The 23235-nt window shown below is 39.1% G+C and overlaps 1 protein-coding gene across 6 annotated transcripts in view; it reads left to right on the forward strand.

Moving 5' to 3' along the window:
• Positions 1-23235, forward strand: part of JADE2 (jade family PHD finger 2) — a 196641-nt gene that overhangs the window by 9075 nt on the left and 164331 nt on the right. For 2 of the 6 annotated variants that reach the window (XM_032211899.1, XM_032211900.1), the window contains exons 2-5: positions 1658-1869; positions 2701-2931; positions 15204-15261; positions 22833-22918. In XM_032211899.1, the coding sequence (XP_032067790.1) occupies positions 2902-2931; positions 15204-15261; positions 22833-22918 (174 nt within the window). In that variant the 5' untranslated portion in view covers positions 1658-1869; positions 2701-2901. Of the gene's footprint in view, positions 1-1657; positions 1870-2616; positions 2932-3038; positions 3135-15203; positions 15262-22832; positions 22919-23235 lie in introns of those variants that run through there. The other 4 variants (XM_032211903.1, XM_032211902.1, XM_032211901.1 and 1 more) reach the window with 3 other exon arrangements.

Genomic DNA, 23235 nt, shown 5'->3' on the forward strand with positions numbered 1-23235 from the left:
TGAGAAGGAAACCTGCAGCAATAATCAACAGCCTAGAATAAAATGAGAAAAAAGTAGAAGATTTGAAGGAACTCCTGACTTAACAATTAGAAGATGTCTATTCCTTAAAGCTCTGCTTCCTTTTGAGAGTTCACTGTGATGTCCACTTAAGCAGTAGTCCACTTGAGGAACAGGGACTAAAATTTCTGTCAAGTACAAACTAATTTGGGCATACTTATTCGAAATACCTTATTTTAAATCAGGCAGAAGCTATAGATAAGTTATTAAGGGATCTAAATAGCTTATTCAGAAGATCCTTGACTAGGGCCTAAAACCCTATTAAAACAAAAGATAGGTAATCCATATGCCAACAAAATAGGGCTATCTCACTAGGTAGAAAGAATTGTTGCTACAGGTAATACTGTAGCTGTTTGGAAGGCATGAATGTTAATAATAGGCTGTCATATCTAACAGCAGCTTGTTAAATGAAAATGTTATCATTTTCATAATAATTTCCCTGATTCCTGCTTCCCCTTAAATAGACTGGGAACACTAATTTTCTGCTCTGCCTGAAGGAGTAGGTTTGGGGCTAGTCTGCCTTAATAGTTGACATTTAAACCCAGCTAATTATTTTAAAATTATGTGCAGTATGAACCCAGAGCAGGTGTTAGTCATCTTCTGAAGGGATTTGCAGACTGCTCACAGAATCAACAGGTACATTATCTGTTTCTAAAATGTAGCTGCTGGGACTCAGCAATTGTCCTCATAATGCATCTTCCATCATTCCTGGTTTAAAAAAAGAGGACTGGGTCCAGCAAACGAAGGAGTTGTTCTTCTAATGAGAACCCCCAAGGAAGGTGGGGGCAGATCCCCAGTTAGAGGAGATTCTCCCATTCTTGACTAAATAGGTTTTTTTCTCAGTGGTTCCTGTTGTAGAAGAGATTATTGTATGTTCTCCACGGGAAACACTTTAATACTTGAGTTTTCCAGCAGACAATTTTTTCTTTTTCTATTTCAGGGATGGGGGTGGTCAATCTAATTAAGGTACTTTTATGAAAGCAAGACATTGCTGGCATTCTGGCTCCTTCCCCAGATTGTTCATCACTTCTAATTCTGAGGCTAAATTATTTGTGGATCAAAAAGTCAGCAAATTCAATACTGCCTTCCCTGGCTGGCAGCTGCTGTCCTGGGCCCAAGGCAAAAGAAGAAGCCATTTATGACCACCAGCTATTGTGAGAGGAGGTGCCAGGACTAAGCTTGGAACCTCCACCAGGCTAATACCTTTTAATCTGCCCACTCGGCAGAATTAGATTCTGCTCCAGTAGAACTAAATAGCCCACATCTTGTGGCTTCAAGCTGAATAACAACTGGAGCAGGAATTCGGGCCTGTGTAAATGTCTCCTATGATGGAACTCACTTTGTGCTTCTTTTTTAGGCTGATTTTCCAAGCCTTACAAACTCCTTTGGGATTCCGTAACTGATCTTAAAAGCTGGCATATTAATGAGATTTTTTTTGCATTAAAAACCAGTCTCTGTCTGCCTACTAATTTGCATTTCAGCAACATTAGTGAAATGGTTGAGTTCGAAAATGACTGTTCTACACCGAATTCTGACATTCTAAGCAGTTTTCATTAGAGATTCATTACATTGAGTTGGTGTTCTTTTCTCCTCGGTGTAGGCCACTCACCCATCCTACTCAGAGCTTGTAGGAAAGAGGAAGGAGACCTGGGAAATCCTCTGAGCAGTTACCTACTTCCTCTGTGTTACTGAGTAAAACCTATGCAAGATTAATTGGATGAAGAATGTTTGAAGCTGAGAAATGTGGGAGGAGAGGAGAAGAGAATTTTCTGAGGCTTCCTCAAAAAACACTTGAGTTTTCCCTATTCTAAGGTATTGGAAATCCCACTGGGGTAGCTGGTAAAAATAAGTATATCAAGAAAACAAAGGAGAGAACTTCCCTGTTACATTTAGCACCAGGTTTCTTAGTTTTGTGACTCAGTTTGCACAGTTTTTCTACTAGCAGTTTATTCAGCAATGAGAGTTTTGGGAGACAAAATTCTTCCTGTTATCAGAAGTAACCAAGGGAAGAGTATGGCTAAGCACATTTAGGCTTTGTGCTTGTTAATAAAATCCCTTTATCAGGGATGGCGATTCAAACTGAAAATGTTTGGGGCTACTAAGTTCAGGATTGTCCTGGGTCTCTCTTGTCCAGTCTGTTGGCTCTGTGCTGGCCGTAGAGAGAAGGTAAAGGAATTGGCCTCCATTCTGCCAGTTAATCTAATTTCTAGACAGATGTTTTAGGAAGTATTGCTGAATGAGGACATTGAGAGAGAATACTGATCACAAAACGCCCAGTGATTCTGGCAAAAAAAAATAATGTATTTCATTCTTCATTATTCTTCTGTTATTATTCATCAACACTTTTGACAAAAGTTGGATTAAAAAGTTGAAGACAAAGCCAAAGACTGCCCCAATGATTCATCTCTGAAGGCAGGAAAGTTTTGTTTACAGGCTCTGTCTTCTCAGTGGAGTAGAGTTTAATTGATCAACTTGTTCTATTGGCCCTCCTCTTTCTAATTCTAATTTCCAAGGTACTTAATTGCTGCAATGTTTTTACAACTCCTGTTGAAAATGAAGGTTAGTTTCTAAGTCTGGGTATGGCAAGAGATTTTAAAAATAGTTTTACTTGGGTCTCTTTCTCTTCTTTTTGTTATTCTCCAGCAGAGGGCCTGCTGTTCAGCTTGGAAACTGCTGTAGGCTGAAATAAACAGGCATAAATTGAAATTTCTCCCAAAGAAAAATGGAGTTAAAAGCAAGCAACCAAGAGGTGAAGGAGAGTGAAAACAAGATTAAGCATAACAAGCACCATATTAATAAAGACCAACTGATGAAATAATATACAGGAACAGATCCAAGCATCACATGAAACATTTATTGAACCATATGGATTTTGTAAGAAATATTTCATCCATATTCAATAATGATCTTTTACTTTATAATGATACTATGTTTTCAATTTCTACTCAGGTTTCAGGAAATTTGAATATACAGTACACATTTTCATAATCCATACTGCATAAACTGCAGCTTTCTGAAGTGTTGGAGTTTCCTGGGATTCTCAAAATAGAGGTCAATAAATAGTGTACAATGAAAAGGTTAGATGGAATTAATTTAAAAAATAGTCCACAAGCTTTAGTAAATGCTGTTTTGTTAATATAGCGTTGAATTGGTCTCTGTGTGTCCGTGTGTGTTGAAACAAGATATAAGATTCCTAGTGCTGGAAAGATTTTTATAATGCCTTGTTCTTTCCGTTCTTTGAAGGATTAACTACTGTGTAAACAAGGTGCCTGGTTTACGTTATGGCCCTTCAGAGGACAGGAACAGCAAAGTGCTGTAATAATGCATTTCTATGACTGACTGTGGAAGGAATCTTATTCATTGTTTCACTGAATTTATCAAACACCTCCTACCCCCAACCAGAGTATTGTCCCACTTCAGGCTGTACAGCTACAGACAGTTGTGATCCCATTATGATAAAGCCACTCCAGTTTTCTATGTTGTTCTTCTGATGCTTTGGATTTAAATTCTAAACTACAGATGCAGCTAGTCTACGACTTCCCCGGCACCTGAAATGTAATTTATACTGACAACTCAATCAATTTTGCAGGGTACTTTGGGTATTGCTTCCTTTGCTTTCTCTACCCCTCTGATGACCCTCTTCTAATTACCAGAGAAAGTATTATCTGGCTCTTGTTTTTAAATACTCCACTCCAAAGGCAACTGGTGTTCTGTTAGGGATAATTCGACAAATGTCCCCCCAATTTGTTAAAAAATAGATTTTCCACAACTTGGCTTATAAATAAAGTAGAAGTTGGAATATTACATGGAATGGTCTCACCATTCTAAACATTTGGGAAACTTTTAATTTCAAGTCACTGAGACAATGCAGGCCAACCTTATTAATGATTAAACTTAAACATATTAATGATTAAACTTAAACGTATTAATGATTAAAGTTAAATGGAAAAACAATATTTTTCTGGGGCTGAAAATATATATAAGATGGATTGAGAACTATAATTATGTATTATAGAAACATACACTAGGTCTGTGAAGGCGAACCTATGGCACCTGTGCCATAGGTAGCATGCGGAGCCATTTGTCAGGGCACATGAGGCGTTGCCCTGTCAGCTGCTCAGCACGCATGCGTGTGCTGGCCAGCTGACCGGCCTTCTTTTGAGGCTGTTTTTTGCCCCCCGGAAGCTTCCAGTTTGTCTCTAGGGCAAACCGGAAGTTCGGGAACAGACTTCTGGTTTGCTCATAGGACCATTTATCGCCTTCAGGAAGGCTCTGGAAGGCGAAAAACGGCCCTACAAACAAACTGGAAGTCACTTCCGATTTGCTCATAGGGCTGTTTTTGGCCCTCCGGAGCCTTCAGGGAAGCCTCCTGAAGGCTCCGGAAGTCGAAAAACGGTCCTATGAGGAACCCAGAATTTGGCAATGGTGACTTCTGGTTTGTCTGTAGGGCCAATTTTCAACCTCCGGAGCCTTCAGGGAAGGCTTCCTAGAAAGCCCCTGGAGCCTGGGGAAGGTGAAAAAAACAGCAAAAGCAGGGGGCTGATGATCGCTGATCACGTGTATGTATAGATCTATGTATAGATCCTCATAAATGGTGGTGGGGGGGGGCGGCGTGCGCGCATAGCATTATGGGTGTGGAACGCCGGCGTGCTCCCCCCGCTTTTGGCACTGCAGCCAAAAATGGTTTGCCATCAATGCACTAGGTCATTAGTCCCTAAACCTTCAGATTGTTTCTACAGACTGATGGCCCTCCAGACATTTTGGACAAATGTCTTCCTTAATACTGTTGGAAGATGGATTGAATCTAGTCCTTTCTTCATGCAAGGCACAGGTGTTAACCAGTCACATTCTGATTCTTTCATTTGGCATAGATACATAAACCAGTAGCGAATTTCCACCAATAATATGCTGTGTGTAATCATGTGGCAGCAAGGTACGTCAGTAGTTTTGTCAGGAAAGGGCACAACAGTCATAAGTAGTGTCAATAGTGGAGGAGGGCAACACTGAGAATATCATCCTCTGTTCAGTTTACTAAGTAATGCCATATCCAAATGATTAAGGAAAGTTTCAAGCAATCTTATTATTCTTTAGAACTATCATATGATTATACCTTCCTTTGAGATACAAGTTCTTCATGGCTAATTCTATTTGTTTATTTGACAGGTAGAGTGAGGGTAGGTGGTACAGAAAAGAACAGGCTGGAATCCTGGTTACAAGGTCCCCCGCCCCCCCCCCCCCAAGAAGAAATTTGCAAAGATCCCTAGTAGAGTAGAAGAAGGCATGTTTGTATTTGTTTTTTAAAAATATGAGGAAATGTTTTACACCATCCTATAAAGGAATGACTTCCACTGAGTCATTTGAAGAAGAAACTACCATAAAGATTTTTATTTGCAGTGGGAACAAATTATTTCCCTTTCTCTCTTTGCTATGCAGGATGACTCTGGTTCTCCTGAGAACAACTTTCATGAATGTGCAGTTTAGTGATCATGAAGAAAGCACTGGTGCCCTTTAGCCTATCTTTCCCTTTTGCCACTTATAAGGATACATACGTTGTTAGTTAATAGACAGGATAGCCCCAGGAATTCTGAATTTGGTTGGTTGCCAGTGGAATTATCGTAATCATGATTAGCAGTCTTCTTTGCTTTTATTAAAAATATAACTTTAATAAATATTTTTCCCAGTGGAGTACTTTTAAAGAAAGTTGTATCAATTCCAAGGCTTTTATAGGCTCACGAGTCCTTTTGCTTGAATTGTGAAAGAGAACTATATTCACCATGGTTATAAATGTGGCTTTGATCTGTATTATTTCATGCTGCAGATAGAAAGAAATTTTACCTGTAAATTGCAGACTAGAGGCAGAATCCAAATTTAGCCAGGAGCTCTAGCTTTTGATTCCCAAAATGTAGAGGAAACATTTGATGACATAACTGAAGAAAGTCTAGGACAAAGCTTGTTCTGGACATGTCTAGCCTAATTATAGAATTTGTGAGTGGGAAGGGTCTGAACCTATTTTTTTTTCTACCAGTACTACTGCTTTCTTGCCAAAACAACTATTAATAAGGGAAATATGGAAATTATACATTATCTTTTGAATTCTGCCCTTAGGAGAACTCCCTGTGGAAGCAACAAATCTCTCAGCAGCCTTCCCCACCCCCACAGCAAAACAATTTAATGCTATTTTACCTATCTAAGAAAACATTAGCTTTATTTTTTTTTAGAAAGTACTACATCATTAACATAAAGGCTAAGCAGTGCTGAACTGTCCATCTAATTTCAGCTGAGAAAATAAGAACCAAATGGATTGCTAGAGGGTAGTTAGTGATTCAAAGATTTCTAAAATGCCATTGGGCTTTGCTATTTCTTTCCTGGCTAAGTTTTAGAAAAAACAGCAACAGATAAATAGGAAGAACAAATGGTAAATTGTTTTATTTCTTTTTCAGCACAACCCAGCATGTGCTTTTCCCTTCTTTATCGCAAAATAAGTCACCAGAGACAGGAAAAAAGCAAGTGGAGATGCTAATAGCCAAAGCATTTCAGAGAAAATTATTTGATGACTAATAACTTTGCTGCTTTTTCAATTTGCCCCTAAAATGATAACCTACTTAAAAAAGAAGATTGTGATTCTAAACATGCATTGGATTGATGTAGGATTTTGCACTCTTCATCTGGTTAGATATCTCAGCAGCATTCAGAATCATCAGCTATGGTCTCCTTTTGGACTTTCTGTGAGGCTATGGACATTGGAGGCACAGTTTTGTAACTTTTTTTGTTCAGATTCCTGAGCAAAGTGTCCCAATCAATGTTATTAGGTCAGGAGAGATCAGGAGAGATCAAGACCTTAGTCATTCTTTGTGTGAATCCGCCTCCACTGATGGACACTGAGAGCCTATTACCAAATAGGAAATGTGGTGGAAGTCCTAGTGCTGGAGATTGTGAAAGGTCTAATAGGATGAAATAAACTAAGACTAAATTACAGCACGATATAAAGAAATGTCTGGTTTCCTGATAGCTTTCTATATTGTTCTTCATGAGGTTATAGTCTTCCAAAAGGGCCTGATGAGCCATTTGGAAGTTCTCCTGGACTCAGACCTTCTGCTGGCATTGCAGGTAGGAGCTGCAGCCGGGAGCCTTGTCTGGTAGCTACAGCAGCACATCCATCAGTTGCACTTATTCTTGGACCTGAAGATACTGAAGACAGTAATTTGTGGGTAGCTTTCAGACTATTATAATTTGTTCTAGGTGTGGTTGTCTTTGAAGATGACTTGGAAGCAGCAACTGGCACAGAACTCAACTGCTCACCTGCTAACCAGTGCTAGTTAGTTCAGCCTCTATATTCCAAAAGTTGCATTGGTTTCCAGTAGGATAATGGACATAATTCAAAATTCTGGTTGTTTGCTTTTAAAAGTTTATATGGCTTGTATCCTTTCTATCTTTGGGACTGCCTTATCCAGACGGAATCTGCTTGCTGTTAGTCCTCGTTCTTAGATTAAATGGTGCAGTTTTTTAAAAAAAATACATTCTCAGAGACATTCTTGTCACTTTAGAATAGCTTATTACCCTTTTATTTTTTAGGAAGTTGGTGAAAAATGTTATCTTCTTTGGGATTTTGAGGGTAGTTAATTTTAATGGAAACCAGATTTTTGAAAGGGTTTAAAGTTGTTTTGGCATAGTTTAATTGGGCAGCATGCATATAATTGGATTTAAAAAAATAATAATATGGAAGTTCCAGAATGCCCAGTCAACAGGGTCAGATATACTCCTAACATATCTGAAAGGTGCCCGATTCAGGAAGACTCAATTGCACAAATAGTTATCAACTTTACTTATGGGCTTCCAGAAGCCTCTGGATGGTTGATATTGAAATTCAAGAAGTTGGACATGGGAGTGTGATATAATTCACAGAGAGATCTGCAGAAACCAGAGAGATTTGTAAGCCTGCCGGTTCTCTGCATGGGAGAATGACACAGCTAGCAGAGAAACAGTGCGAAGAATGTAGAGAATGCCACTTACCCTGCTGGATGGGGAAACCTAGTAATCTAATCTGCAGATTGTTGTTATTTCAAGACTCTAGAACCACAAGTAACTGTCGAAGCCTGGCAGAATTTCTTTTAGAGGAAACTAGAGGAAGCAATACAATTGGTTGTCAGGCAATTCTCTGAAAAAACACACACCCTTCCTTTCTTTGAGAGAAGGGGTCCTTGGTGCTCACTTAGTTCGGTCGTTTTCTTGCAGTTATTTCATTACCTAAATTAGGTAACATCATCTAGTGCTTAGTGATGACCGCAGCACTGATGATGTTACCTAGTTTGGGTAATGAAACATGCATAACAAAATAACCAAGCTCAGAGAGCATCAAGGGCATAATTTCAGCCCTGGGCTATAAATATTTTCCTTTATTGCATTCTTCAAGAGATAAGTAATGGAAGAGTGGAGTCCTTGTAGCAATTTACAGTAGTTAACTGCCAGGCTTTGAGACATTGTGTGCTGGTAATGTCCCATGGGAAAATGCTGCCAGCATGGGGGCATCTCCTATTTGTATGGCTCCTCTTCTATGAATGGATAATTGAACTACAGTTTCTTCCCCATTATTTGCCATGCAATGGGTTTATGATGAAAGAGATTCTGATAATTGCTCAACAGTTCTCATGTATAATGCACCTAAAAGGCAAACTTGGTTGTAAATCTTATTTCAGAAAAAAATATATTTCGAGAATACAATTCTTATTACAGGTAGTATTCGACTTTCAACAGTTCATTTAGTGACCGTTCAAAGTTACAACAGCACTATAAAAAGTGACATGACCACTTTTCACACTTACAACTTTTGTAGCAGCCCTATGAGAATGTGATCAAAATTCAGATGCTTGGCAACTGGTTCATTCTTATGACCGCTGCTGTGTCCCAAGGTCATGTGATCACCTTTTGATAAGCAAAATCAGTGGAGTTAAGTCAGATTCACTTAACAACCGTGTCACTAATTTAACAACTGCAGTGATTCACTTAACAACCGTGGCAAGAAATGTCATAAAATGGGGCAAAACTCACTTATCAAATGTCTCACTTAACAACAGAAATTTTGGGCTCAATTTTGTTATAAGTCGAGGAATACCTGTCTTGATTTTTTACATTGCATGCAGTTAAGCAGACCCTGGCCATTTCTCAGAGATGCTACAATTCAGTGTAGCTCATCTGAGGTTAAAACTCTGATAGGTGTAGAGAGCATCAGGTTGAGAAAGGCTGCTATAATTGTATCTGGCCTTTAGGTTTGTACATTAAACAAATAGTTGAACTATATAGCCCTTTTTGATTCCACATGTTATCACAATTTCCCCCCAAATGGTATCTTCCTTGTGTGTTAGAAACGCATTTCTCAAAATTCCCACCAACATGTCTGAAAATTTTGGAAATTGTAGCTTCACAAATACCAGATTAGGGAAGACAGAATTACAAGGTAAGATGTTGCAAGCTCCTATCTAGGAGAGAAACTTGACGTAAAAGGAAAATGAGCACCAGACTTTTAGCATCATTTTACAAGTGGAAAAATTATACAGCTTCATAAAAAATCCGGCTAAACTCTGCTAAGTTATTCATTTATTGTGCAGATTAGTGAGCTTGTGCTGGTACACAAATTCTAGAGAGTTCACTAGATGAAGCTGCTTCTTGCATTCTAATGGATTTCTCCAACATAAATTCTATTTTCAAGAAAGAGCACATAGGTGTAGGTGTAAAAAATAAAGGATAGAAGTAGTAGTAAGTAGCAAAATGGTTGGTTTATGTTGATGAAAAATTGGATAGTAGAATTTTATAGGTATATTTCATTTACCCTGATTTTAGATCTAGATAACATGCCATTAAATATAACTCACATGCACTGCATTCTAAGGGAATTATGTAGGATAGCACGAGAACTTAAAATATTTTTCTGTTCTTAGCTTCAAGATACAGGAATTACCCTATTATAGCTTTTTTTTTTTTACCTTTGTCCTTTTGGAGTTTTTACACTGACCTAGTCAGCAAAAATAAATACTCTGTTCAGTTGGAATTTCATCTCTATAAACTGTCTTCAATCCATCTTCAGCACCTTTTTCTCTCCCTGAAATCTAATAGCCGTCAAGTACAAGGCTGGTTTAATAACATCTGTTCCCTCTGAATTACTGGAGGGAAGTATTGATATAGCCATATTGTAAGAAGTAATTTTAATCATGTTTTGACAGGGCAATTTTTTATCACAGCATTGTCAGTAAAAATGTTTATGTTAGTTCACTGTTATTATCATTCATAGTGGTATGTTAAAACACTGCACATGTGTTGGAGATGAAAGCAGTACTTAAGGTTTTATGATTTAGTATTTATGGGAATTCGTTTGCAGATTGTCATCTCCTCCAAAGGATAATGGCATCCTGTGGTCTTGTCATCAAGTGCAATTTTCTTCTAATAGCTCTAGTGATTAAACCACAAACAAAACTATTTTCCATACTTCGGTGGTTCTTTCCTCCCTCAGACTTAGAGAAAGTTTAACAGTATCTATTTGGCGATAGCTTAGAGAACCTCAGACCAGCGTGTTAAGATTCTTTGTGGTTTCCTTTCATGAGATAATTTTGTAATTACATGCTAAATACACCTGCATCACTTCAATTTTTGTAAAGCAGGTGTGTCAACAAAGGATTTTTCTCGTGCCAGAGAAATATATGAGCCCTTAATACTTAAGGTGTAGTCAAATTATGACCCCAAGATGATGCAGATAACTTTTTCATGCAATCAGGAAACAGGTAATTTTAGCTTCTTTCTAAAGAGATTCTGATATTTTCTCTCCCATTTACATGCATCTATTCACTTGGGGAGACAGGAGGAAAACAGGAGGATGAAGGACAAGAAGACTATGATCCAGTCTTATTACAGCTAATGGGAAAAAATAGGATGAAGAAAAACAAGAAGAGATGATGGAAAAAGTTGAAATTACAGCCACCTCATTTTTCTTTATTGCAGGAGATATGGAGCTGCATATATTGTCTCTAGGTTGCAAATTGGCAACTAGCTATTAAAATCTTGCATTTGATATATATTAGAGCTATGAAAATGGCCACCAAACTATATTCATACCTCTGCTATAGTGCATGTAATTAGAAAGGATGCAATGGTGACCAAAATTTCTCTTGCTAAGTGAGACATTTGTTAAGTGAATTTTGATCTTCCCTGCCACAGTTGTTAAGTGAATCTCTGGAGTTGTTAAGCTAGTAACTCAGTTGTTAAATGAATCTGGCTTTCCAATTGAGTTTGCTTGCCAGAAGGTCACAAAATGTGATCACATAAATATGACTGTTTGCCAAGCATCTGAATTTTGATCAAGTGAGCATGGGGATGCCGCAGTAGTTGTAAGTGTGAAAAATGGTCATAAGTCCCCTTTTTCAGTGCTGTTGTAACTTGGAATGGTCACTAAAGGAAATGGTCACTCTTGTAAGTCTTAAGATTGCCTGTACTTGCCTTGGATCTTTTGTCCTTGGATGTTGATAGTTTTTTTCTAATAAGATCTGTATCTTTCAGATCTACTGCAGTAGTTTAGGTTACTGAATATGGAATGAGAGAACGCAATTGCCCCATTTTTTTACGCAGGATATTGCTATGATTAGATCTATACACGTTCATATGAACCCCAATATAACCACAAGGAATTCTAACTAACAAGTGGTAATTGGAACCAGGAACACTGTTGTTAAGTGTTGTGATTATAAGATACAACATCACATGACTGCTGACTTCAGTGGCAGTGTTCCAGCAGTACCAGCTGCGGTTATTAGATGAATCTTACGAACTTGGTGTCCCATGGTCACATGAATGCCATTTGTGATAATCTGCTGACTTCTCCATTGATTTTCCTTGTCAGAAACTGGCAGTACAGGTTACAAATGGCAATTACATAACTGCAGCATTGTATTTACAAGTCAGTTGCCAAGTACCTGAGTTACAGTCACATGACCACACCGAAAGTGCAATGGCTTTAAACTCCAGGGACCCCTTGTGAGTCCCCTTCGTTAATGTTGTAACTGGTCACTGAACAAGTGGACATTAAACGAAGATTACCTGCATATTTTTGTGAATAATTTGGACTAAGGATTCTGCCCTGTCACAGAACTCTTGATATTGTTTTATCTGATTCCATGGAGTAGGAAAAAAATTCTCCAAATTAGTTAATTATAGGTAGTCCTTGTCTTACAATCGAGCCCAAAATTTCTGTTACTGAGCGACAGTAACCATATTTTTTGGAGTATAAGACGCTTTGGAGTATACGATGCACATTAGTTTTTGGGGAGAAAAGCAAGAAAAAAAATTCTGCCTCTGCCTATCAGCATCCATCTGTATTCATCTGGCTAGTGTCCTTGCCGCAAACAGCCTGGTCAGCTTCAGCATGTTATCGCAACCTGATTCAGCACGAGCAGCTGACTGGCGGTTGAATCGGCCTCTCAGAATACTGTCAATTAGCTGTTCCAGGTTGCGGAAATCACCACAGCCCATCGCCACCACTGCACATTGTGTTTTTGGCCTCTGCACTCTGCATTTTCGACTTCCGCATGCTCTGTTTTAGATCCATTCCAGCCTGCCAGGATCTCCCTAGCATATTGCCGCCTCCGCAGGTCGCGTTTTTGGCTTCCGTGCATCGCGTTTTCAGCCTCCGCATGCCTGTATTTTGGTCTCTGTGTGTCACGTTTCCAGATGGCTCCAGGCAGCGAGGATCGGCAGCAGTGGCAATCCCTGCCACCTAGAATTGGCCGAAAATGCAATGCGTGAAGGCCAAAAATGGAACATGCAGAGGCTGAAAACATGATGCATGGAGGCTGAAAATGTGACGTGCGGCGGTGGCAATCAGTGGCAATCGATGGCTATGTGCTGTGATCCCCACAGCCTGGAACAGGTCTAAAATGGGGTGTGCAGAGGCTGAAAACAGGATGTGCGTAGACTGAAAATGGCTGGTTGGTGGGAATCGGTGGGTGGGCGGGGCCTTGACGACATTCGCTGTATAAGTCGCACAGACATTTCCACCCACTTTTAGGGGAGGGGAAGTGTGTCTTATACTCCAAAAAATACACTGTTAATTTTGCCCCATTTTACAACCTTTCTTGCCACAGTTGTTAAGTGAATCACTATAGTTATTAAATGAATAACATGTCTGTTAAATGAAACTGGCTTTCCCATTGACTTTGCTTATCAGAAGGTCGCAAAAAATGTTCACATGCACTCAGATGCTGCAGCTACCATAAATATGAACTAGTTGCCAAACATCCAAATTTTGATCATGTGACTGGGAATTCTGTAATGGTCGTAAATGTGAAAAACAGTCATAAGTCACTTTTTTCAGTATTCTTGTAACTTTGAACAGTCACTAAATAAATGGGTTGTAAGTCAAGAACTATCTGTATAGATCAGTGGTAGTCAACCTGGTCCCTATCGCCCACTAGTGGGCGTTCCAGCTTTCATGATGGGCGGCGGTAGGGGTTTGCTGTAATTCTGCTTTATGAATTTTATAAAGTAAAGTTACTGCCCTACTTTATAAATCACCATTACTGTGGAACCGGTGGGCAGTTAGAAAATTTTACTACTAACAGAGATACAAAAGTGGGCGGTAGGTATAAAAAGGTTGACTACCCCTGGTATAGATAGTGCCCTATCTAACTTCTAGGAATGATTTCCCACTATTTGTGTCCTTTGTATACAGTTAGATAGTTTGTATCTGATATACACCAGGTGAGATATGTGTGATGTTTACTAATACTTACCTGCTCACCTCTATTGTAACATGGAGATACTGCTATAGGTGCTATGATATGCAATTTGGCATATTACTCCGTCATGTGTCAGTTGGTTTATAAAATGGTAATTATATAAGCAAATAATATGCCTATATTTTAAATTGCATGTAAAATCTTCTCATAATTTTTTCATACTGTTCTTTCACATCTACTTGCACAGATTGCAACCTGTGGAATACAACCTCTGTAGTTATTGCTTCAGGTTTGACTACACTTACTGAAATATCATTAAATGATTTTCTTACTCAGTATTCATCTGGGTAAAATGTAATTAAAACCAGGACTGCAAAAAGAAATTTATTTCGTATTTATTTATTTAGCCCTCTATTTAGTGAATTCGCTTCCCATGTGGATTTCACAGAAGAAATCAACCTGCTCTAGAAATAACTGTATACACATCAACATACACAGTAAAGTAAATGTGGCAGAATTATACATAGAGGTTTAAAGGTTTCTAAAGAAAAACAAAGTTAAACTCAGTCACCTACACATTACAGTGTACATAATTATAGTAATGCGACAGGATCTAGTTGAGTCACATGTTTCATACCAAAAACCTAGCAAGGAGCAAACAGCTATGGGAATTTTTTTTACAACAATCTTGTGGAAGGAAAACAGTCAGCACTTTGTCATAAGCATAATAAAAACTGACATTTTGGAGTGATACTTTTTATATCCTAAGAAAACTGACCATTTTTGACCAACTTCTAATTTTTGGAGAAATTTTGAAATCTGCAGAGTAGGTTGTTGTATTTCATTGACTTTCTGTGTAGAACAATCAAATTCCAAGCGAACTACCAAAATACTATTTACTTGTCCAAGTCCTCATTTTCCCTTCCCATTTATATATGAATACAACTGCTTCAAAATAAAACAGTTTCCATCCTTGTTTTATACTTTGGTATCATGCCATTGATCCATGCCGTTGTAATTTTATCCTCAGGTGCTTTTGAAATGGATTCTCCCAAACTCTTAATTCATTGGGTTGTTGAACTTGAATAATAAGTTGTAAGGTAGCATTTTAGTTGCATTATTTCTATGGACTTGCCAAGTAAATTCCTTAGTGGAGATTCCTTAGATTTGGGTAAGTTGTAAGGGTAATTTGAAAATACAAGTTGCATAATTAAAAGCAAGACACACTCATGGGTCCAAGAGGCAGAGACTTGAAAAGAAAATATTGTTACATCTAAAAATTTTATTTTTTAAAAAAGCCCTTAGTAATTTACTGTCCTTAGGCTAAATATTCACTGGTGCTGCTGGGTTAATGCGATGTGTGGATTTCCTGAAATAACAATGATTTGGTGCCATAATGAGTTTCTTAATGTTCAATTTCTTTTCTTACAGATGGAAGAGAAACGGCGAAAATACTCAATCAGCAGTGATAACTCAGACACCACTGACAGTAAGACTTTTTATTCAAGCCTTATAACAAGATAACCAAATGATTCACCTTCAGCAGGGAAATAATTTGAATAATTACTTGCAGACAGTTAGGAAAACTACATGTTACAGGTAGTCCCTGGACAATGAATTGTATACAGGGATTACTTATTACAAGAAGTAAATATCTATTTACATACCTGTCAATGGAAGTCTTATAACTAGTGCACTTGTCTTCCTGTTGTGAATATGGGTAAAATAGGCCAATGGCAAAACCTTGATCTAGAAGTAAGCCTATCTGCAAACAGAGGTGGGCTTCAAGTAGAGTTGTCTGGTAGCCAGACAATAATTGCAAGGAGGGGATATTGAAAGTAGAACATGCTTCAAAATTATTCTCCAAACCAAAAGGTTTAGTCAAAAGTATACTTCTTTCCTTCTACATTTCTTACTTTGTCATATCCAAGTGACATTATGAAGATTCCCTACTTTTATTGTTTCTTCCCGTTAAAACCTAAGCCCTAGGCAGAATCCTTGGTGCTTAAGAACTAATGTTTGAGTTTGGGCAGTTAAAGCAATCCAGAGTTTAGCTAAAATGAATTGTGCAAAGCTATTGTTGTGGTCCTCCAGCGGCCTGCGGAGCTGGCAGCAGAGTTTGATAGTAAGGAGGTTGGGGAGGAACATGGGCCAAGTCCTGGAGCCTGGGGAAGGCTCGGACGAGGGCTCTGCGTTGGAGGCAGAGAGGGGGCCAGGGCCATCTGGGAGTTATATGCTGCCTCCGGAGCTTCCAAAATCGGACATCTCCCCGTTACCAGTGCGCACATGCGCAGAGTTGCCAGAAGGCAAGAACAGTTAAGACAATAGGGATGACTCGAGAGTAAGGCTTGGAGGTGATATGGCCACTCCCATAGGACTTAAAGGAGGAGCAAAAGCCTGTGAGCCTTTGCGGAAAGCAACTTTCTTCATGCTGGTCAGAAGCTACCTTCTGAAGCTCCATTTTGTCTCTGCTCCATGTGGCCTTGCCAAGCTAATTGCCAATTAAATCTTTGGCAGCACTTCAAGGAAGATAAAGGTAGGTGCTTATCAGCCTTATCCCGAAAGACTTTGGCAGCCTACTGTAGGACTGTTTACAACTATTTGGGACTCATTACGGGCTGTGAATGAACATAATTCACAGCCTTTGAAATAAAATGAGGGTTTTTGGGACTAAGCGTGTGCTTTTTACTGTATTAGGAAGCCTAGGTCAGAATAGCTATCTCAGTTGACCAAAGGAACTGGCTTTGGACTTGTACCAGGCATGGAACTTACTTTGGCTTGCAAATACTATGTAAACTTATCAGTGAACCCTTACTTACCTTTAAACAAGGTACAAGGTGTGACATTTAGAGCCACATGACACTGTGAAGCTGCTATCTGTTCTTGGAAAAGGGAGGTTGTAGTTAGGTTTATGTTTACTCTAGTTAAAATATGACCCACTGTATAAAAAGCAAAGCCAGCAGAGATGAGGCAGAACTGTTTAAAGCGTGACTGATTTTACAGAAGTTGTGTTTGTTTAAGTCTGCAGGCAAAACCGTATATTATTAGGACTACTGTATTTCAGGGGTGTTGTAACATTACTCAAACAGGAAGAGGGGGAAGTCCTTCCAGTGGGTACCTGCTTTGTCCTCAGGTGGTTCTGTGGCTGTTTCAGGCAGAGGAAACAATACTCGGCTGGATAACTCTATAAATGTGTGTGCATATACACATGTAGCAAGCCCTATTGCCGCTTTCCCTCAGGTCTCTGAGAGTCACAATTTCAGAAAAGATAATACTACTGAAAAGAGTCAGCTTTGCCGAGAGAATGCTAGTTGCTACCTGTAATTTCTCATTCTCCCGCTCACCCCCCCATCTCTCTTTCTCCTCCCTCTTTCCCTCCCTCCCTCCCCCCCTATCTCTTGCTCTCTGTCTCTGTCTCCTTTCCCCCTCACACACACACGCAGAGGCAGTATATATCAAAATTTGAAATGTGTAAATTTCAGATAAAAGATTAAAAACTTTTACCTTTCTGTGTTATTTCTATATTTATTTGAAGATAGGGTTTTTTTAAGTATTATAACAATATGCATGATTCATTGTGGAAAGAAATCCTTCCCTATCAAGATTAATATTTGATTTACAGGGATCTATGTAGAGAGTATGTTTGATGTTTATAGGACAGCATTACTCTGTGCAATCTTGGCACTGCTTGCAAATTGACTAAATTTTTAAAAATAATATGTATAAATAGTTTGTTAGTAAAAAAAAAACCCTTTTGTTCATTAGAGTAGAAAGGCACAGCATAAATCAAATATCATCTAAAATAAAATTTGCTTTGGGCTAAATTTTGCAAATGCGTTGGTTTAAAATGTGGTTTGTACCTACAGCTGTGTGATAAAGTCCTGCAAGCTTTACGGTTTATGGTTTATGACATTTTTTGGATAGGCCATTGATATTATGATATGTTATGCTAACTGCTATGCAAATATTGTTATATTTAAATAAATACTGGTGGTTTTTAAGTAAAAAGCATAGGCTTTTGCAATTTGGTGCTGTTTGGATGGGGATTGTGAATTTTCTTGCATGCTTACAATGCATGCTTACAATGACTACGAAAACAGATTAACTGATGTATACCCAGTGGCATATGTGTTGCAATTACTAAGGCTGATGCTAATGTTTTGTTAACATTTTTATGGTTTGTGGCCCTGAAAAGGACCCTTTAGGTAAACAAACATGGTTACTAATATGAAATTGGCCAGCCCTTATTGCTTATCACCAGGCAGCATCACTTTGGCATAGACTGTATAAGCCTTTGCACGTGATCTTTGGTGACAATGTGGTGCCAGGCTGCAATAATGGGTTCAATCAGCTCCTGCTTGGTCTTCAGATGCTTCTTACTTATTTTGTAACCAATCTTGGGCCACAAATTCTCAATTGGGTTCAAATCTGGGCTCTGAAATAGCCAATCCAGGAGTCAAACATCATGCTTCTTTGTTCTGACCCCCTCCTCCATCCAGTAACGAATGCCGTGACAAGCTTAACTGGAAATTCTACAGCCCTTTATTAGCAGGAAACATAAATCTCAATGGCTGAAAGCCCAAGCATAACAAACAGATAAGAACCTTGGCAGCAACTCGGACTTCGACAGAGACAGATAACAGCTTCTCCAGTGTTAAGAATGAAGTTGAATCCTGCAAACCAGACTCCTCCCAGAGTATCTCCTTAAATACAATCTTGAGAGAAGCCTAATTACAACCACCTGGGTCCAATTATCTTTTGTAACTGCTTAGCTGTTTTCTCCGTCGATCTGCCCGGCATTGCCGGGCATCCAGGACCACCTCCCTTGTCTCCTCATCACTACTCCAAGGCCTGACGTCAGGAGCACACTCCCTTCAGCTCTCACCGCTGCTCCATGCCTCAGGCGCCTCCTGGTGGCCAACCAGCCTCTCTGCGCCCTGCTCGGAGTCGGAACCCTGTCTAGGGTCCTCCACCTCTTCCAGAGCCGACTCATAAGGCTCCTCGCTGTTGGAGTCTGTTTGCAGCTCCAACGGCTCCTGCTGGGCCACAACACTTCTTCATCCACTGCTGGACGGACTTGGCTCAATGACAAGGAGCGTTGCCATCCTGGAAGTAAAAGTCTTTTCCTACAAGTTGCTGAGCTGAAGGAAGCATGGTCTTTTTCCAGGACTTAAACATACTGCTTGGAATTCATGATTCCCTGCATGGTTTGTATCGACCAATACGAGAAACGGCGATACAGCTCCAGATCATCACGGGCAATGGATGCTTCACCGATAGATTCAGGCAGTATGGCCTAAATTCTTCAGCTGGCAATCTTATGATATACTTATTGCACTGATTCCCAGTCAAGTAAAAATTGTTCTCGTCACTGAAGATGACCTTGGCTCACTGTTCGTTGGTCCACTTGGCATACTTCTTGGCCTATGCACGTTGACGAGAGCGGTGAGCGTCTGTGAGCAAAGGTTTACTTCGAGCCCTGCAGCCTTTGAGCCCCCTGGCAAGCAGTCTGCCACATACTGTGCTTGTGCACACTTTTACATCACATGTTTCACCCCAAATTCTTGTAATCTGAGGTGAAGTGAGCTTCCTGTCAGCCATCAAAATGCGTTACGGAGCCCGATCTTGCTGTTTTGTCGACTTTCCTGGTCTTCCAGAGTGGAGCCTGTCCAACTGAACCAGTTATTTGGTAATTTTCAACCACTCTGCTCACTGTGGTGCGATGGCATTTCACTATCTTGGCTATTTCTGTACTGGAGTAACCCTCTTCATGAAGCACAATGATGCACTGCCGCTGCTCAGTAGTGGTGAAAGCGAAGGCCTTCATCCTTGCCCGCAGCCAGAGCTAAATTAAATTTCTCAATGTTTTTCATGCCTATTTATAGTCAGAGGGTATGACAACATTGATTGGCTCATAGACTTAGCCTCTGTGCATTTTGATTGGCCAACCAAAGTTCACTGCTGATTGGCTACTTTCAATCCTAGCATTCTCAAAAATTCAAGTTGTGTTTGTTTTAGCACATAAACTCACTCAAATCCTTAAAAACCTTGGTTATATTGATAAAAATTATGCATCTCAATCCGACTACAGAAATTTTCAGCAAAGTACTAATTTTGCGTGGTTTCTATGAGTGAAAAGGTGATTAAACATGTAACTGAAAACGTGCACAGCTGTAAAAACCATCAGGTCATTGTGATAGTGGGCACCCAGCTAGAAACCAGGAGACTGTTCTGGTCTCGCCCTAAGCCAGCTGGGTGACCTTGGGCCAGTCCCTCTCTCTCAGTCCCGGAAAGAAGGCAATGGCAAATCACTTCTGAAATCATGTCAGGAGGTACTTTCAGGACAGTCAGTAGGAATTAATGCCGACTTAAAGTCAGCCTCTCTCTCTCTCTCCCTCTCTCCTCCCCCCTCTCTCCCTCCCTCCCTCTCCCTCTCTCTCTCTCTCTCTCTCTCACACACACACACACACACACACACACACACACAACCTTATCGTGTTTTTCATAGTACAACTTTTATATCCTTTTGGGGTCAAGTTATGTATTAAAGATGCTACCAATAAGATGACTTGTAAGCTTCAGATTCAAGAAGGGATTGATATATGAGGTAGCCTTCTCAACTACAATAAAATGTTATCTACTGGAGTTTGAAAATAAAAGGAGCAAATGCAATTAATTCCTTGTGACAATTTACTTTGAAAGTAAATAATGTTCACATTCTCCAAAATATTCACTGAGGATTATGGGTATGGGGCAAAGGTGGTATTCAGCAGGTTCTCACCATTCTGGAGAACTGATAGCGGAAATTTTGAGTAGTTTGGAGAGCTGGTAAATACCACCTCTGACTGGCCCTGCCCCCATCTATTCTCGGACTCCCGAGTCCTAGCTGATTGGGAGGAAATGGGGATTTTGCAGCAACCTTCCCCTAGAGTGGGGAGGGAATGGAGATTTTACAGTATCTTTCCCCTGCCACACCCATCAAGCCACACCCACAGAACCGGTAGTAAAAAAATTTGAATCCCATCCGTGGTGTGGGAGTCCTTATTTGCACTGTTGCAAATAAGTGTCTTTTTTTTTAAAGAAAAGACAAAGTAGAGATACATTAGCCCTCCCAAAAACAAAGTAAAATTTCTAGAAACAAAATGAAGGAACACTAAAAAAATTAATTCCTTATAGCTTCTGTTGAAATGCAGAACAACATGGAAAACCTGGGCAACTAGCTACAATTTGTAAGTGCAGAAGAGGGGCGGTTGATGCAGGAAATCTACCTAACCCACATTTTTCTGCTTAATATTAATTCATTCCATAGAAGAGACAAACCGAGGCAAACAATTTCAAACTCACAGGTGCAAAACCCAAGGCTGAGAAATATGAACTGCACAAAAATGCTAATTTAACCCAGATTTTCCTACTCCACTCTCTATCAGGACCCAGTTACATGAAAAAGGCACATGACCATAAGTTCATAATTGCAAAGCAAATTGAAGGAGACTGGAAGTAATGTCTGAGTTCACAGATGTATTCTAATTTACAGTTAATTAAACTGCTTTATTTTGTAAATCAGTACAATTGCTGGCTTTCCAAAGTACACAGGATCATAACCTAACTGCTCTGGTTAGGTTTCCAAATACACTGAGCCAATAAATTAGCTAACAATATTTCAGCTTAGCATGTTGTATGACCCCAGACAGTGAGGGTTTGAGAACTCTGGAGACCAACAATATATACACCACAGTCATTTCTACTTCTCTGGGATAGCCAAGTAAAAAAATAAAATTTGGGTAAAAAGAATTTTAAAATATTGTCAAATATTGGGTTTTTCATCCTTTACCTGGTGATGGGTTACATGCCTCTAGATTTGTATTCAATTCCTTTTAAAATGAAAATAAACATTAAAATAATGATTGTCTCCCAAGGTCCCAGCACTCATATTCCAACATACAAGCAAATCAACTTTCTGGTCTCTAGTACACTTTCTGTTTTCTTTTGGGGAATCTAGCAGCAAGACAATGAAACAACAAATAATTAATTATCTGTGCCCATCTTGAATGCCTCATTTAGAAGGAGATACCTGAGTCCAGATTGGATTTGGGGAACTGATGAGTAAATTTGCTCTGTTTTCTTTACTTAAGATGGTGATTAGAAGTTTGATAGTTCTCTAGCCAAGAAAAAAAATGAGAAGAAAGATGAACCATTTTAAGCCATGCAGGTCAGGAGATTTGAGATTAATCCATAGTAAATGTTTATATTTCTTTGGGGAAAAGGAATGAAAGTAGCAAACATGCCATAGAATCACCTTAGTGGACATGAATAGAGCTGACCCTGAAGGGAAGGGCTGACATGGGGAAATTATTAAAAAATACGTGAAAGGGTTGAAGATGGTCAGTTAAAGACCCTTGAGCTTCATGCCTGAGAAAACTGTTTTGTAAACAAGAGATGCATGACAGAGAGCTTCAATGCTGAGAAGAACTATCAGAAGTCTGTTGGTGAAGCAGGAGGAAGCTAGGGATTTTTAACCTTGAGATTGGCATACCTATTTATATATATAATTTATTATTTATTTATTTATCAGCACAATTGATTATATATAATACACACACACACACACACACACAGTTGTATATCTACTATTTCCTGATTCCCTGCAATTAAAGTTATTTGCCTAATCTCCTATCTACTTGGAAATTCAGAGTTGAGAAAGAGGATAATATTTTCTGGTAAGACGCACTGACAATACTGATAGAACTTTTAAAAATGCAGTGTTAACTTAAGTTTGCATAATCTGCAGATATTTTAATGCCAAAGGATACTAACAGCACAATCCATTTATTGATTTGATTTATTTATCCCTTTTGTTCAGAAGCTTAAGATGGTATATGTAACATGCAGACTTAATGTCAGATTTTGACAAATTGAAATTGCTGGCATATGTTGCTATTCCATGCTGAAAGCTGAAAGCATTTGAGATTTGTGTACTGCAAACAACATTTGGTTTGCAATTAAGCTGTTCTTAATTTAAGGCTTGGTTTATCTTGTAACTTAATTTATTTTTCTTCAAAGGTCAAACAACATCAACTTCAAGATGCTCCAAAATTCCAAATACAAAATCTGGCTGGTCAAGGCAAAAGGAGAAGAAACCCTCAGAGGTTTGTTGATTTTTAAAATATTCTTAGACCCTCTTCTTGGCATTTCTCTATAACTGTTAAGTCATGAACTGCACTCTCAACAAGTGCATGAGTGCAAAACAAAGAAAGTAAATAAGGAAAATAAATTTGATTTAATTTAGATTAAATTTAGTATAATTAAAATGATTCATTATGTGCCTATTTTTTCCCTTAAGCCATTCTGAAATTACACAAATAGGTTTGCAGTCTCAAGTTTGTGGTTTTGCCTTTGAACTTTCCTCCCCTTCTTGTTATCCTTGTGTTAGACTTCAATTCTTGTAAGACCTAGCTAGCATAAG

Source organism: Thamnophis elegans, chromosome 2 (genome assembly GCF_009769535.1).
Source record: "Thamnophis elegans isolate rThaEle1 chromosome 2, rThaEle1.pri, whole genome shotgun sequence".
Lineage (NCBI taxonomy): Eukaryota > Metazoa > Chordata > Lepidosauria > Squamata > Colubridae > Thamnophis > Thamnophis elegans.